At 37.1% G+C, this 13,009-nt stretch overlaps 1 protein-coding gene across 1 annotated transcript; it reads right to left on the reverse strand.

The window, feature by feature from the left end:
* Nucleotides 1-10,198: 10,198 nt before the first annotated feature.
* Nucleotides 10,199-12,619, reverse strand: LOC125390264 (serine protease inhibitor Kazal-type 12-like). Its single transcript, XM_048419191.3, has 4 exons — nucleotides 12,559-12,619; nucleotides 10,889-10,914; nucleotides 10,510-10,637; nucleotides 10,199-10,247 (listed from the first exon to the last, which is right to left on the reverse strand). Exons 1-4 carry the CDS (start codon nucleotides 12,617-12,619, stop codon nucleotides 10,199-10,201), a joined length of 264 nt encoding a protein of 87 aa, XP_048275148.1.
* Nucleotides 12,620-13,009: the final 390 nt, after the last annotated feature.

Genomic DNA, 13,009 nt, shown 5'->3' on the forward strand with positions numbered 1-13,009 from the left:
GAGAAACAGTCCCTGCTAAATGCAGCATCCTGTTGCCAAGGTTGTCAGATTAGTTAACCAATCTTATCAACTACAGAATTCAGAAAGGCTTAAGGCCATCCACTAAATAATCCCTTGGCACTAAGGGCCCTTGTAATTCCTTAGCTGATTCATTGATTAATAAATTTACACAATCTCTGAGTCCACACAAGGAACCAGTTTCAGTGTGTTGAACTCTGAAGGAATGATGAAGACTTTGCTTGAGATATTCTCTCTGCTGTGGGTGTTCATCACTTTAGCCAAGTACATGCAGTTTCAATGCAAGCTGAAATTCAGTTGCATTCAGTTTCATCATTATTTATAGGGGTTACACATTTATCTGACACATACCTGTGTTCCACTAATGTCATCCGATATTATTCTGTTAGCATCAGTATTGGAGGAAAGTAGACACATGACCTTGTTGACTTCATTTTAGTTGATTCCATATGAAATGAGGAGACACCAATAAAATACAAAATAGAATGTAATTAAAATAGTCATGAAGTATGCTGGTTATAGTAAAAGTCTTGTTCCCAAGACTTCTATTACATGAAGATCTTTTGTCATATGTGTCTGTAGATTTGGGGATATTAAATGAAGTTTAATCTCTTTCTAACCTCCCAGTTCACCTCCATTTACCCCTTTAAGAATAGCACTGGTTTTGACTTTTTTCTACTTTTTTATTACTTAAAAAAAATCCAAATTTCCACTTCCTCCCCTTCTCCCACTCCCTCCACAGACCCTCCCACCCTATCTGTTTTTTACTTTTGTTGCATCTTCATATTTAAGAGAAATTAAGCACACAGTAAGTAGGTTTTTTTATTTTTTGTTAACTTGTTATTTAAGCCTTGATTTCAATCACATTCTATATAGTAGCCACTCATAGTTAGGTTTATATTTTGAAGAAAGAGCATAGATTTAGAACCGTGTTACAAAGGTCAGCATCAGCATATCCTTACATATTTCTGTTCTTCTACAGAACAAGAATCTACTCTCTCTTCTTGAAATTTGAGCTGTTGTCACATTCCTTAGAATAGGAGGCAATAAGTGCAGAGGAATGGTAAGTTTTGGTCTAAGCCTTATGAGGCCTGGGAATATTAGATGAAATGAAATATCCTCAGTCATGAGCTAAAATACCAGTCACATGACTGAAGCCATCTTGGAATTCAGTTGAATGTCCTGTTATGACAAAAGTGTATGAAGACAAATGTTTCTTCTAATTTAGTCATGCATTCAAAAGCCACAGAAATGTCAAAGTTTGAATGTGTGCTTGTTGCAAGCCATTAAACTTGATGTGGTTTTGACTATCGACATTGGATCAAGATAGTTATACCAATGCTACTTATTGTGACAGCTTACATGAGCACTGCATCTTTATCACTCTGCCCTTCCAATCCCCATCCAATTGTACCCATGCTCTTCTCTAAAACAATCTCTTAATTACCATTCTTACATGTATAAAAACAAAAAACATTATGTTTTTGAAGAAAAGTTTTGTGTTTCTAAATCTTTAAAACTCATGTTCATAAATTCCATCATATTTTCAAAGTATCTTTGACCAAGAAAAGGGCAGAAGACCTACATTATGTAAATCAATATATAATGTTTGTTTGTGGGAGACACCCTGAAAACTTTGATTACAGAATAAAGAAATAAATGTAGGAAAACTGTAAGACAAGTGACATATACTGATCCCTTGGCATGGGAACAACTCTGAGATTGGATGAGACATGATAAATCATGTTGCCTACTGAGTTCTCATGACTTATTACATACCATTTTATCATATGGCATGGATAGAGGCTTGATTACACATTTCAAAAAAACTTATAAAGTTGACCAATGTCTTTTATCTGCTTAAACAGACAACAGAAAATAATTTTTGGCTAGCTTGTGTACAATACACAGTCTATACTTGTATTAATGCAAATATGTATGTTATCTTGAAAGTTTGTGTGTTTCAGAGCAAGGGAATCAGACACCAATAAAATAATGAGTGGCTCATGTGATGTAGTCTCTCAGAATATCTCTGATGCAGTTTCCTCAGATTCCTACATTCAGAACAACTTCAATGCTGCTAGCTGACTATTACAGACTATTTTAGTCAGGACTTCAGATAAACTTTGTACTTTCCATTGCAGAGAGGTCAGACAACAAATGTTATGGCTAGTTTTCTTAAGACTTGACCAATATCTCAATTTTGCAGGGTCCCTTGGGGATGCTGTCACCCCCAGATAACAGGAAGCAGTCTAAAGAGTAAACACCCACATTTTCAAGAGGTGGAGTGGGTGGTTTTGGTCATTTGTTTGGTTAAGAATGATTGTCATTATTTAGTGGAAATATAGGAATGTAGGATAAAAAGACAACATAAGACATTTTATATTGGTGTGTATTTTTATATATTGATACAAATTTAAGATTTTTTGTTATATTGTGTACATGTTTCTACTCTTGTTTGAGGTATTAAAGTTACACAGCTCATTTAAAAACTCTAGTCCTTGAAAGCTATTACTACAACCTGTTTAAAATAATTAAAAATGCAAACTAGCAGTTAGTCATCTATAACAATCAAATTTGTAGTCATGTTAGATATGTTTTTAAGGTTAAGCATGTATTTTAATTAGGTGATCTTTAAATGCTTCAGAAACTTACAGAAAATGACATTTATGATGTTTAATAAGCTATGATATTTTATGACAGTGAGACATGTCTGCTCCTGGAAGCACCAATCTACTTCATAAAAGGATGATGGACATCAAAGAACCTCTGTATGGAGTTTGCTTTCACTGTGGCAAAGCTAGCCATCTGGGCAAGAAATTGCCATTAATTTGACTGCTGATAGTATATCATACAAACTAGACAAGCAGGACACAAGGAAAATAACTGCGGAACTTTTCCAAGACGAGGTAGGACAGCCCAACAAAATTCCTGCTTCACAGATAATTTTGTCAAAATATTATAGGCCAGTAGGCCAAAGATGGGTGTCCCAACATTGCAGAGGAACCTGGGTGACTGTCCATGCAGCCAGGTATTTTTGTCATTTCTGTAATTTTGGAAGTTGCTTGGTCTGCACTTCATGTTTACACAGGTAATATTATATCTTTCTCGGGTCTCTGATGGAGTTGAAGATGATATATTTATAGCTATACTTTTCCTTGTTTCTAAATTCAGAAAAAAATTTACAAAATAGATGTAAAGTTCAGAAGGTTGTGAAACAAAGAAGCTTAAATTGTTTATCTAAGAAAATGTTTTGAGGTCTAAAATAATTTTGTTTTGGTTATACAAATCAGTATAGAAAGCAAATTAGGTATCCAACTTTGGACCCCACCAGATATGATAGATGATGGAGTATTTTCTCTGAATTTGACAAGGGCAAATGAACTGGATACTGTAAATGTAATTCTTACTTGATAATTGTTCTTTTTGTATGTTTTCTTACTATATTAAAGCTAAAATCTTTCTTTTTATTTAAACAGAAATGAGAATATATTGCAGAATGTTTGTTTAATTATGCAAAGATGTGTTACATTTGTTTATGTTGTGAAATATTTGGTTAACTGTATAATGATGTGTTGTTTTTGTTTAATTGTGTAAAGATGTATTGTTGTTTTACCTTGCCTGACTAAGGCAGCTGATTGGTCTAATAAAAAGCTGAAAGGCTGGTGGTAAAGGAAAAGGAATAGGTGGGACTTCCAGGCAGAGAGAGTAAATAAGTAGAAAGAGGAATTTAGGCCCAGGGGAAGAAAGAAAAAGAGAAGTCAGGGAGATGCCAGGAACCAGACAGACAGACAGAGAGGCATCAGAAAAGTATGGCATACAGAATGAAAGAAAGGTTAAAAATACCTGATACAAAATGTAGATAAATATAAGCAGGAAAAATTCAGTTTAAAAAAAGCTCGTGTGACAAGCCTAAGCTGAGACTGAGCTGTCATAACTAATAATAAGTCTTCCTGTCTTTATTTGGGAGCTGGTTGTTGGCCCAAAGAAAATTCCAACTACAGGGGAATAATGAAGAATTATAGAATATTATAAGTAAAATGAGGAGGTAGACTACTGGGAGTGGAATTTTTTATGTTGGAAGGAACATGAGAGTGTGGAGAAAAATAAAGATTAAAGAAAGGACAAAATCCAAGGGAAAATCTTTATGAAAGCTGATTCTCTCATGACACAATTAAAACATATAATTGAGAGGACAGGGGGATACATGTGACCTGAACAAAGAAGGTAAATAGATGTTTAAGAATTAAGTTGGATAGATGAATGGGTACTGGGAGGATTAATCAAAATTATAAATGTATGTATGAAAAGGTCTATGGAAAATACTAATCAGTTTAATATCAAAATACAGCTTAAAATGAGGATTCCAAATGAATTACCCTCAAAGGATGAAAAACACAGCTCCCAAAACCTTTAGGTTATTAAATTAAAATCTCAATGCAAAGCCCGGTATACTTCCCTATGAGTTATTGGTCAGAGAGACCAGGGAGGTCTCCAAAATCACACAGACTATTGCTACTACCTGTCGTTATTAATCATTACAACATGGCAAGACCCTGTTTCAGGAGACATCATAAAACTTATCTTCAGGTCATAGACAAATCAATGTCAAGTGGACTGGAAAATTTCTTTCCTGTTGGCTAGCAACCATAGCACAGAAAGATGCTATGGCTGCTGTTAGGGTAGAAAAAAGACATTAGTGACCTCCAGTGTGAGACTGTGCATGCTATGACACCTACATGCTAGGCAAAATGTATCCACCAGTGCACTGGTGACATTAAAGTTCGTGAAGGTAGCCAACTGCCATCTGATTAGATTTGAGATTTGTTCCCAGAAGGGAATATTATGGCTGGTCCTGTGATGTTATCTGGGTCAAAGTCATGGCTGGGAAAGTCATAGGTCTTCAGAGAGATCTTGCAACTGCCACTCTGCTTAGCAGCCATGTTACAAATTACCTTTAAAATATTGTTATTAATATTGATGCCCCCTTTTTGTAGTGGATAGCAATCAATGCAGAGGTACATAATGCATCAAACTGGTGCATTTTTATTTTTCATCATCTTTGATAAGGCTCAGGGAACATCACAGGAGGAAATACATACCAGTTACTCTTCAGTTGCTGTGACAAAACACCATGACCAAGGCAACTTTCAGAAGAGTTTATTCGGGCTTATGATTCCAGAGAGATGTAATCCTTGATGGAGGAGAAACATGATGGCAAGGAGCAGGCATGGTTGCTGAACTGGCAAGATAAGAGATCACATCTTGAACCGCGATCATAAAACATGAGATGGGGGAGGGAGAGAGTGAAAGAGAGAGAGCAAGATAGAATGAGAGAGAGAACTGAATATTGTATAAGGTTTAAGATTCTCAGAACCTCCCTCCAGTGATACACCCTGAATGTAACTGTGGACCAAGTATTCAAATCCCAAGACTCTGGGGGATATTTCTTATTCAAATCCCCACGAGACAAAAAGAATACCAGAGACAAAGGACTGGGAAGAGTATGTGAAATGCCATCGTTTGGACATGACATTTGCAAACCCACAGTAACTGTGGTTACATATATAAGAAAAGCATAGGATCAAACCAGAGAAAATTCCAGCATAGATGTGGGAGTTGCTATCTTGGACACACCCTATTGAGTTATTGGCACTCAATAGAAGACGGGGAGGGGAAAATCATGCTTTTGATAGTGTTCCTACTGGTTGTTTTCCCATGATGCAGCAGATTGTGGTATGTTGGGGTCCAACCCCAACATAAACTATCTCTCTGGACCAGCGTGGAGGTGCAGGAATAATTGAGACACAGTTCACACGGCAATATTGGATGGGAGTCTCAGGATTCATTCAAATCCTGAAAATCACCCATATTTATTCTCCAAACAACCTTTATCTCCAAAGGTAAACTGAGGCGGAAGTTCATTAGTATCCTGTTTCCTGGGTAGCAGGACTAAAGTCTCATCAGCAGCTCGGTCACTTCTTCCCAGGCGATCCTCATAATTACAAAGAAGGGAGCAGAACAATATCAGCATAGCCTGACCCAGGTGGCAGCCAGTCTGTACATGCTTTTGTGACCACCTCAGTAGCCACTATGGCTTGAGCGCCTGGCTACCAACACAATGCAGAAATATGTGGCCTGTATAATATTGCCCCACAGTGATAGAATATTTTTTGAAGTATATACAGATGTGTCACATTTGTTTGTACTGTAGAATATTACACTAACTGTGTGTGTAAGGTGTGTTACATTTGTTTATGCTGCATTTGTTTAACAATTTAATGACATGTGTTTAATTATATAAAGATGTGTTAAATTTGTGTCACCTTGCCTGCCTAAGGCACCTAATTGGTCTACTAAAGAGCCGAATTCTCTTCAGCTAGGCAGAGAATGAATAGGAAGGGCTGGTGGGCAGAGAGAATAAGAAGGATGAAAGAATGAGAGAAGAGAAGAAGGAGGAGAGAACAAAGAGAAAGAGAAGGACATGCTAGAGCCAGAAGCCAGGAAGCTGCTAGCCAGCTAGATGTAGAGACAGCAGGAAAGTAAGACATACAATAAGAAAGAAAAGTAAAAAGCAATGAGGCAAAAGGTGGATAAATAAATAGAAACAGGTTAATCTTAGTGAAAGAGTTAGGCAGAAATGAGCCTGAGCTAGGGCGAACATTCATAGTTAATAAGTAAACTCCATGTCATAGTTTGGGAGTTGGTTGGTGGCCACATAGAAAAGGCCTGCTACAGTGGATAGCTCAACATCCACGTACATGTAGGCAGCACAAACTGAATTCAATGGGTTATGGGAAAGAAAACAAAGAAAAGAAAGAAGTGAAGTTGGAAAGAGAACATATTGTAGAGGGAGGTGTTTTAGGAGGTTGCTTGTATTTTCCTGGCTGCTCAGCCCCAAAATAACAACAAAGAACTGTATTAATTAAATCACTTCTTGACTCATTAGCTCTAGCTTCTTATTGGCTAACTCTTACATCTTAATTTAACCCATTTCTATTAATCTGTGTATCTCCATGTGGCTGTGGCTTATTGGTAAGGTTCTGGCATGTTTGTTCTGGCAGCAGCTACATGGCATCTCTTGACTCTGCCTTGTTTCTTCCAACATTCAGTTATATATTGTTTTCCCCACCTAGCTCTACTCTACCCTATCACAGGCAAGTCAGTTTCTTTATTCATTAGCCAATAAAAGCAACATATAGGCAGAAGGACCTCCCACACCAGGGAGGTGGATAGAGGGGATGTTGGAGGAGATAGCAGGGTTAGATCATTGCATACATGTTTACAATTCTCAAGAATAATGAAAATTATAAAAAGATACAGGAACAGTAAGATTCTAAATACAAGGACACTAAGATAATATTAATTACACCAATTTAATCAGTACACATGGTAGATATAGTTTGAACTATCTTGATATACTCATTAAGAATGATAACCTGCTGGATGGTGGTGGCGCATGTCTTTAATTCCAGCACTTGGGTGGCAGAGGCAGGTGTATCTTTGTGAGTTCAAAGCCAGTCTGGTTTACCAGAACTAGTTCCAAGACTGGTTCCAACGCTATAGAGAAAGTTGGTCTCAAAAATCATACAAAAGAAAGAAAGATGACTAATCAATTTTTGAACTATATCTTCTTTTTTAAAAAAATAATTTAATCATTATGTATTTTACAGTCAAGCTTCAGTTTCCGCTCCCTCCTTTTCCCCCAGTCACTCCCTCCATCCTCCTATGTTCCAACTTTCCAGTCCACTTCTCCTCTACTTCTGTTAGTAAAGGGCAGGTCTCCCTTGAGTATCAACAAAACATGGTATATCAAGTTGCAGTAAGACTAAGCATTTCCCCACTTATTAAGGCTGGACAAGGCTACCCAGTATGAGGTATTGTCTCCCATAAGGAGACAATAAGAAGGATGGAATGTAAAGAGGGAGGAAGAAAAATGAAAGTGAAATAAGAAACAAAGCGGGGAGAATCAAGATTATCAAACTCTCTATTCAGAGATAAGTGGAGATATTTGAAAGTAGAGAATGTGGGAACTAAGTAAAATGATAAGACCTGCTACCCTTACATTTGTGTTCTGTGGCATTTTATAGGATGGTTAGGATGCCATTATGTGTTTGTGGTTTCATAACAGAGTATTTACCACTTAGTATTATAAAGAAGAAACTGATTCTGGCAGGAAGCTATCATATAAATGCTGATGAAGTGATATTATCCTCTAGACTGAAAACTTCTTTTCCTTTTTTAAAAATAATTTGTTGTTCTCTTTTTTAATATATTTGTTTTTTACATATAATTTCCTGCCTGCATGTATGCCTGTACATCAGAAGAGGGCACCAATCTCATGATAGATGGTTGTGAGCCATCATGCGGTTGCTGGGAATTGAACCCAATACCTCTGGAAGACTGGCTTGAGCTCTTAATCTCTAACCATCCCTCCATCTCTAGAGATTAAATTTATAAAACAAAAGTTATTGAATGAGACCCTCTTAAGGGAAGGAGTGCAACTTTATCATCTACATTCAGGAACTAGAAACAAGAATGAGGCTGATCTGGAGATTTTGGTAATTAGTCTTCTACCAGCCGTCAAAGTCAATCAGTTGTTGGATATTGAAGAGTTAGATCATTATGTGACTGGATCTTCTCATATCTATAGTTTCTAGAAATTCAGACTTTTGTCTGACCTTTTGCAAATCTTAACTATTGATATCTAACCGAAAATAAGAAAAGGTACATGTACACACATACACACCCACATGCATGTGTGTGTTTAAGGTTTCTTGACTAAAGAAACAGCTCTAAGCCACTTCTCACTTGTTTGTTGTGCGATGAAAACTTTTCTTTTGGAAGCAGTCTGTGTTTCTGTGCATATATAAGGAAGTACTCTGACCAAGTCTGCATCTTATTTATACGCTTACTCAATTTCAGACTTCACAACTATCCTTTCTTTCCCCAAAACTTTCCCTCATTCTTAACTCAGAAAACTTTCTTTATGTCATGGGTCTACCAAAACAACATGTCTTCCGTGAATTGTTTCTTTGTATATATCCATAGGCTCCCGCAATGAAGCAATGTTTCAGATTTTGTGTGGCTATCCTCACCCATGTCATTTTGCCAATCTTATTTTACTTACTTTTGTTTTGCATTTGTTATTTTCTCTACTTGAAATGCCTTCTCTCTATTTTTTCATTCTTCAATATCCGCTCCAAAGAATCAGTTTCAAGCAATCTTTGTCTCAAAACACTCCTTCAGTGATCTCTGCCATGTGTCTCTATTTCATTTCCTTTTACATTTTTTAATAACTGAAAACAGATTTAACTCACAGTCTTGTCCACCGAGTAAGTTATATGGTTCTTCAAAGTAGGAATCTTGTCTTTGCCTTTTATTGGAATGACATAGACACTGAGTAATTATTTCTAGAAATAATAAATGCAGTAATTCTTTTATTGGATTTTTTAAGCCACCACATATTAAAGCATGCTTTGACGTTGATATGTATCTGTCTTTACAATGACTGAAAGTGGTTAGCTTGTCCATTTCTATATTTTGAAACATCCACAGCACACGAGTGAATCTACTTTTATTTTTTAGCCTTTTCACAGTTTTGCACTTACAGAAATTATATTTTCTGTGGTACAAGTGTCACGCAGATAAAAAACCAGGGGTAAGTAATGGGGAGGCTGCAACTGTTCCAGAATGGACTCAGAGTGACCAATATTTTGCCCATCTTTTTATCACTTTCTGACCTCAATGTTTTTGTTGAGATTTTATGAAACTCAACACACTCTTTATGAAAAGCCACTGTTCCAACATATCGTGTGTCAGATACATATATTTACTTCACCAATTTGATCTTCTTCAGACACTCTGTATAGCCACTGAAGACCTGAGCTGTGATTGGGCAGAACTGGGTCAGGAAAGTATACTAATATTCTGTTTAGTTTTCAAGTTTCTTATTTCATATTGAATTGTGTAACAGTTCACCTAACTTAATTAATTAGAGGCACTTTTATTATCTGAAACAAAGCATTGGTTTAGAAATGTTACTGATATGACTTTATTAAAATTTTGTCTTGTGTATAATAACTGGTCGCAACACATTGCCATGGAGATTGGGCAATAGAGAATACACATCTTAATGTGAACATTAAACCACAGGTGCACCCATTGTTGTGCAAAAGAATCAGCATTTCCCTTCATGTTTGAAACCAAGTTTTCCAAAACTTCTTTCCCTGAAAGAAAAGAGATGCTATTCAGAGACAAAGTGCAGTAGAAATGGGTTCATTAAAGTGCAACAGAAATGGGTTCATTCTTGGTTGGGTAAAGGAGGCAAAGATTGGTTTTCTAGGTTTAAGGTTGGGAGACAATCATATTACTTTATTTCATATAAAATTAACTTTAATGGAACAGTAAATTATTAATCAACTATTCATGGATGCCTACGCCCCTGGAACCAACCAAGAACATCTTGCTATCAGAGGCCCATTTGCTCACATGGCTGTTCGGCAGAATTCACAGCGGTTTTGGTAAGTTCTTCCATCAGTACCACACACTGGTTTGTGGATCTTTGGGCATGATTTTGCATCAGCACCCAGTGTCTTCTCATAGTTTCTGCAAAAAGCCTGTGAATTAAGTGAAGTATTTTTTTTTCATTTCTTACAGAATGGAAAAATAGCCTTACATACCTCAAAATTCCCCGAGGCAGATTCCTGTTCTGTTATGAAAGTGGAAATACATTGAAAAGAGAGTAAGCCCCCTAAAACTGCAGCATTTCTTGTTGGCAGTTTGATTGGCTTCCTTCCGCCTCTTCTCTGGGCTTTGTGGTGCACTTGCTGGGGTAGAAATGGCTACAGAAGGAACGGGAGGCACATACCTGAAAGCCTCCTTGACTCACAGCATCTGCGGGGAAAGAACAGACGCTGAGAAGTCACACACGATGACTACATTTTCCAGCTGCAGCTGATCACAATCATCTCCTGTCACCTCCATTTTGCTTTGTGGGTGGAGAATTTTGCTTTGTGGGACACACGGCTTGTTAACTGCACAGGAGCGCTAGAGGCAGGTTGCCTTATGCACGGTTAGAACAACATTGCTCTCACTATGTTTGCACTTTATGTACTTTTATGCAATTATGTTTTCCACGTTGTGATTTATCAGATAGAAAGCTTTTCCATGGAGAAATGAAGAAAAAATCTTGAGCCATTCTTTGTTGAGTATGGGTAAATATTTACTAGGAAGGAACTAAAAATCTCTGAATTAAAAGCTTTTGATGGAAGGATAGTAATATAACAAAAATACTAAATAAATTTTAAATAACTGCAATATGAATAATTGTAATTTGTGAATTTCCACTTAGCATATCCCCTTCTATTATGGGAATTATACATTTAAGTACTGCATTAAATCTTATATGGATCAACTCATATAACAATCCTATTTTTAAAGCTGAGGAAGACTGTGAATGATTGCACATACTTGTAATTCCTGAGCACAGCTGTAGAAACAAGTGGACCACTGAGAATTCAAATATTGATCTACCTAGCAAATGCCAGGCCAGCAGGGCCTGCACAGTTAAACCCGGTCTCAAGAAAACAAAACAAAATAAACCAAAACCAAAATGACAACAACAAAAAAAAACCACAAGCAGAAAACAAAACAAACAATAACAACAAAGCAAACCAGCAAATAAACTAAGGAAAAGGAGTAATGGGGCAAGTATTTGGCTAAGTATTAATACTTATATGTTATAAATAGCAGAATAAGGAATATAATCTAGACTTGCTAGGATCTAAAGTCAGTGTGCTAGGTAGCATTGTTGTTGTGGTTGAAGGATACATCAGTGCATGTGAGCTTTCTTTCTACCATTATTATCAGACAAACTAGCAGCCAGAGCACTGAAGTGACATATTCAGCATGCATTGGGGTGGTAGGAGAATGAACATTGGAAACAAGTCTTGGACTGTCAGCCCTGGGCTCTTTCTACTCTCCGACATCATCGCAATGTTCTGTGTCTCCTGTTCCTTCTCCCTTTTTCTTTCTCTTCCTCTAATTCTCTCTTGACTTTGTTGGCTTAGAGGGTAAAAAGAATTGCTCAGATTTTATGCCATATATCAGAAGAATGCTGATAGCTGAAGCATATTAAATAAAAATTTCTTAAAGAAGATGCTTTAGAAGAATTTCTCCTGTTGATATCAAAGTTCCCCTAAATATGGAAGCTTAATTTTAACCAGATGTCTTTTTTGGTGACCCCCACACAGTAACATAAAGGGCCTACAATCCCAAAATTGGACCATGGGAGCCCATGAAACCTAAAACTAGCTTACTTGTCCTATACAGCATGAAACTAATTTTGGAAATGAAGAAAAGTGCTTTAAGCAGAGCACTATAGTAAAGTAAAAATAGCTCATTTTTCACTAAAATCCCACTGAAATGGAAAGGCCATCATTCACCATCATTATCATCATCATAGAAAACAACATTGGAATCCAACTGCTGGCATCAGCCAGTCTGGCCCAGAAGTCCGCTGCATTGTTTCGCACTCACCTGCAGAGAGGAGCAGACAGGCCAGGCCGATCAGAAGCAGAACGGTGCCTGCTGGCTTCATGATGTTGAGAACTTCAGATTCTGAGAAGACTGAAATGCTGATGGAGTTTACACTCTGGATGATGCACTCCGGCTGTTTTTATAAGTGAATCTATACATGCGAATCCAAGTACCTATACATTGTCACTCAGTCACAACCTCCACCCCTATTATGCAATAGATTTCTCTAAAGCAATAGACACTAGACACCAAAGAAACCTATTTCAGGCCCTTTCCAGTCCGGAACAATAATCAAGCATGATGTTTAGGCATAATGAAGTATATTGTAAATAGCACACCCAAGGTTTCTCTTATGCACCGTACAGTGATAATTGCAATCAAATCCTTACCTTGCAATTTATATACTTCGGACTTGTCTGTCACAGAGCCTCAGGGCCACCAAGCTAATAAC

The sequence above is a fragment of the Myodes glareolus genome, chromosome 13 (genome assembly GCF_982192425.1).
Source record: "Myodes glareolus chromosome 13, mMyoGla1.1, whole genome shotgun sequence".
NCBI lineage: Eukaryota > Metazoa > Chordata > Mammalia > Rodentia > Cricetidae > Myodes > Myodes glareolus.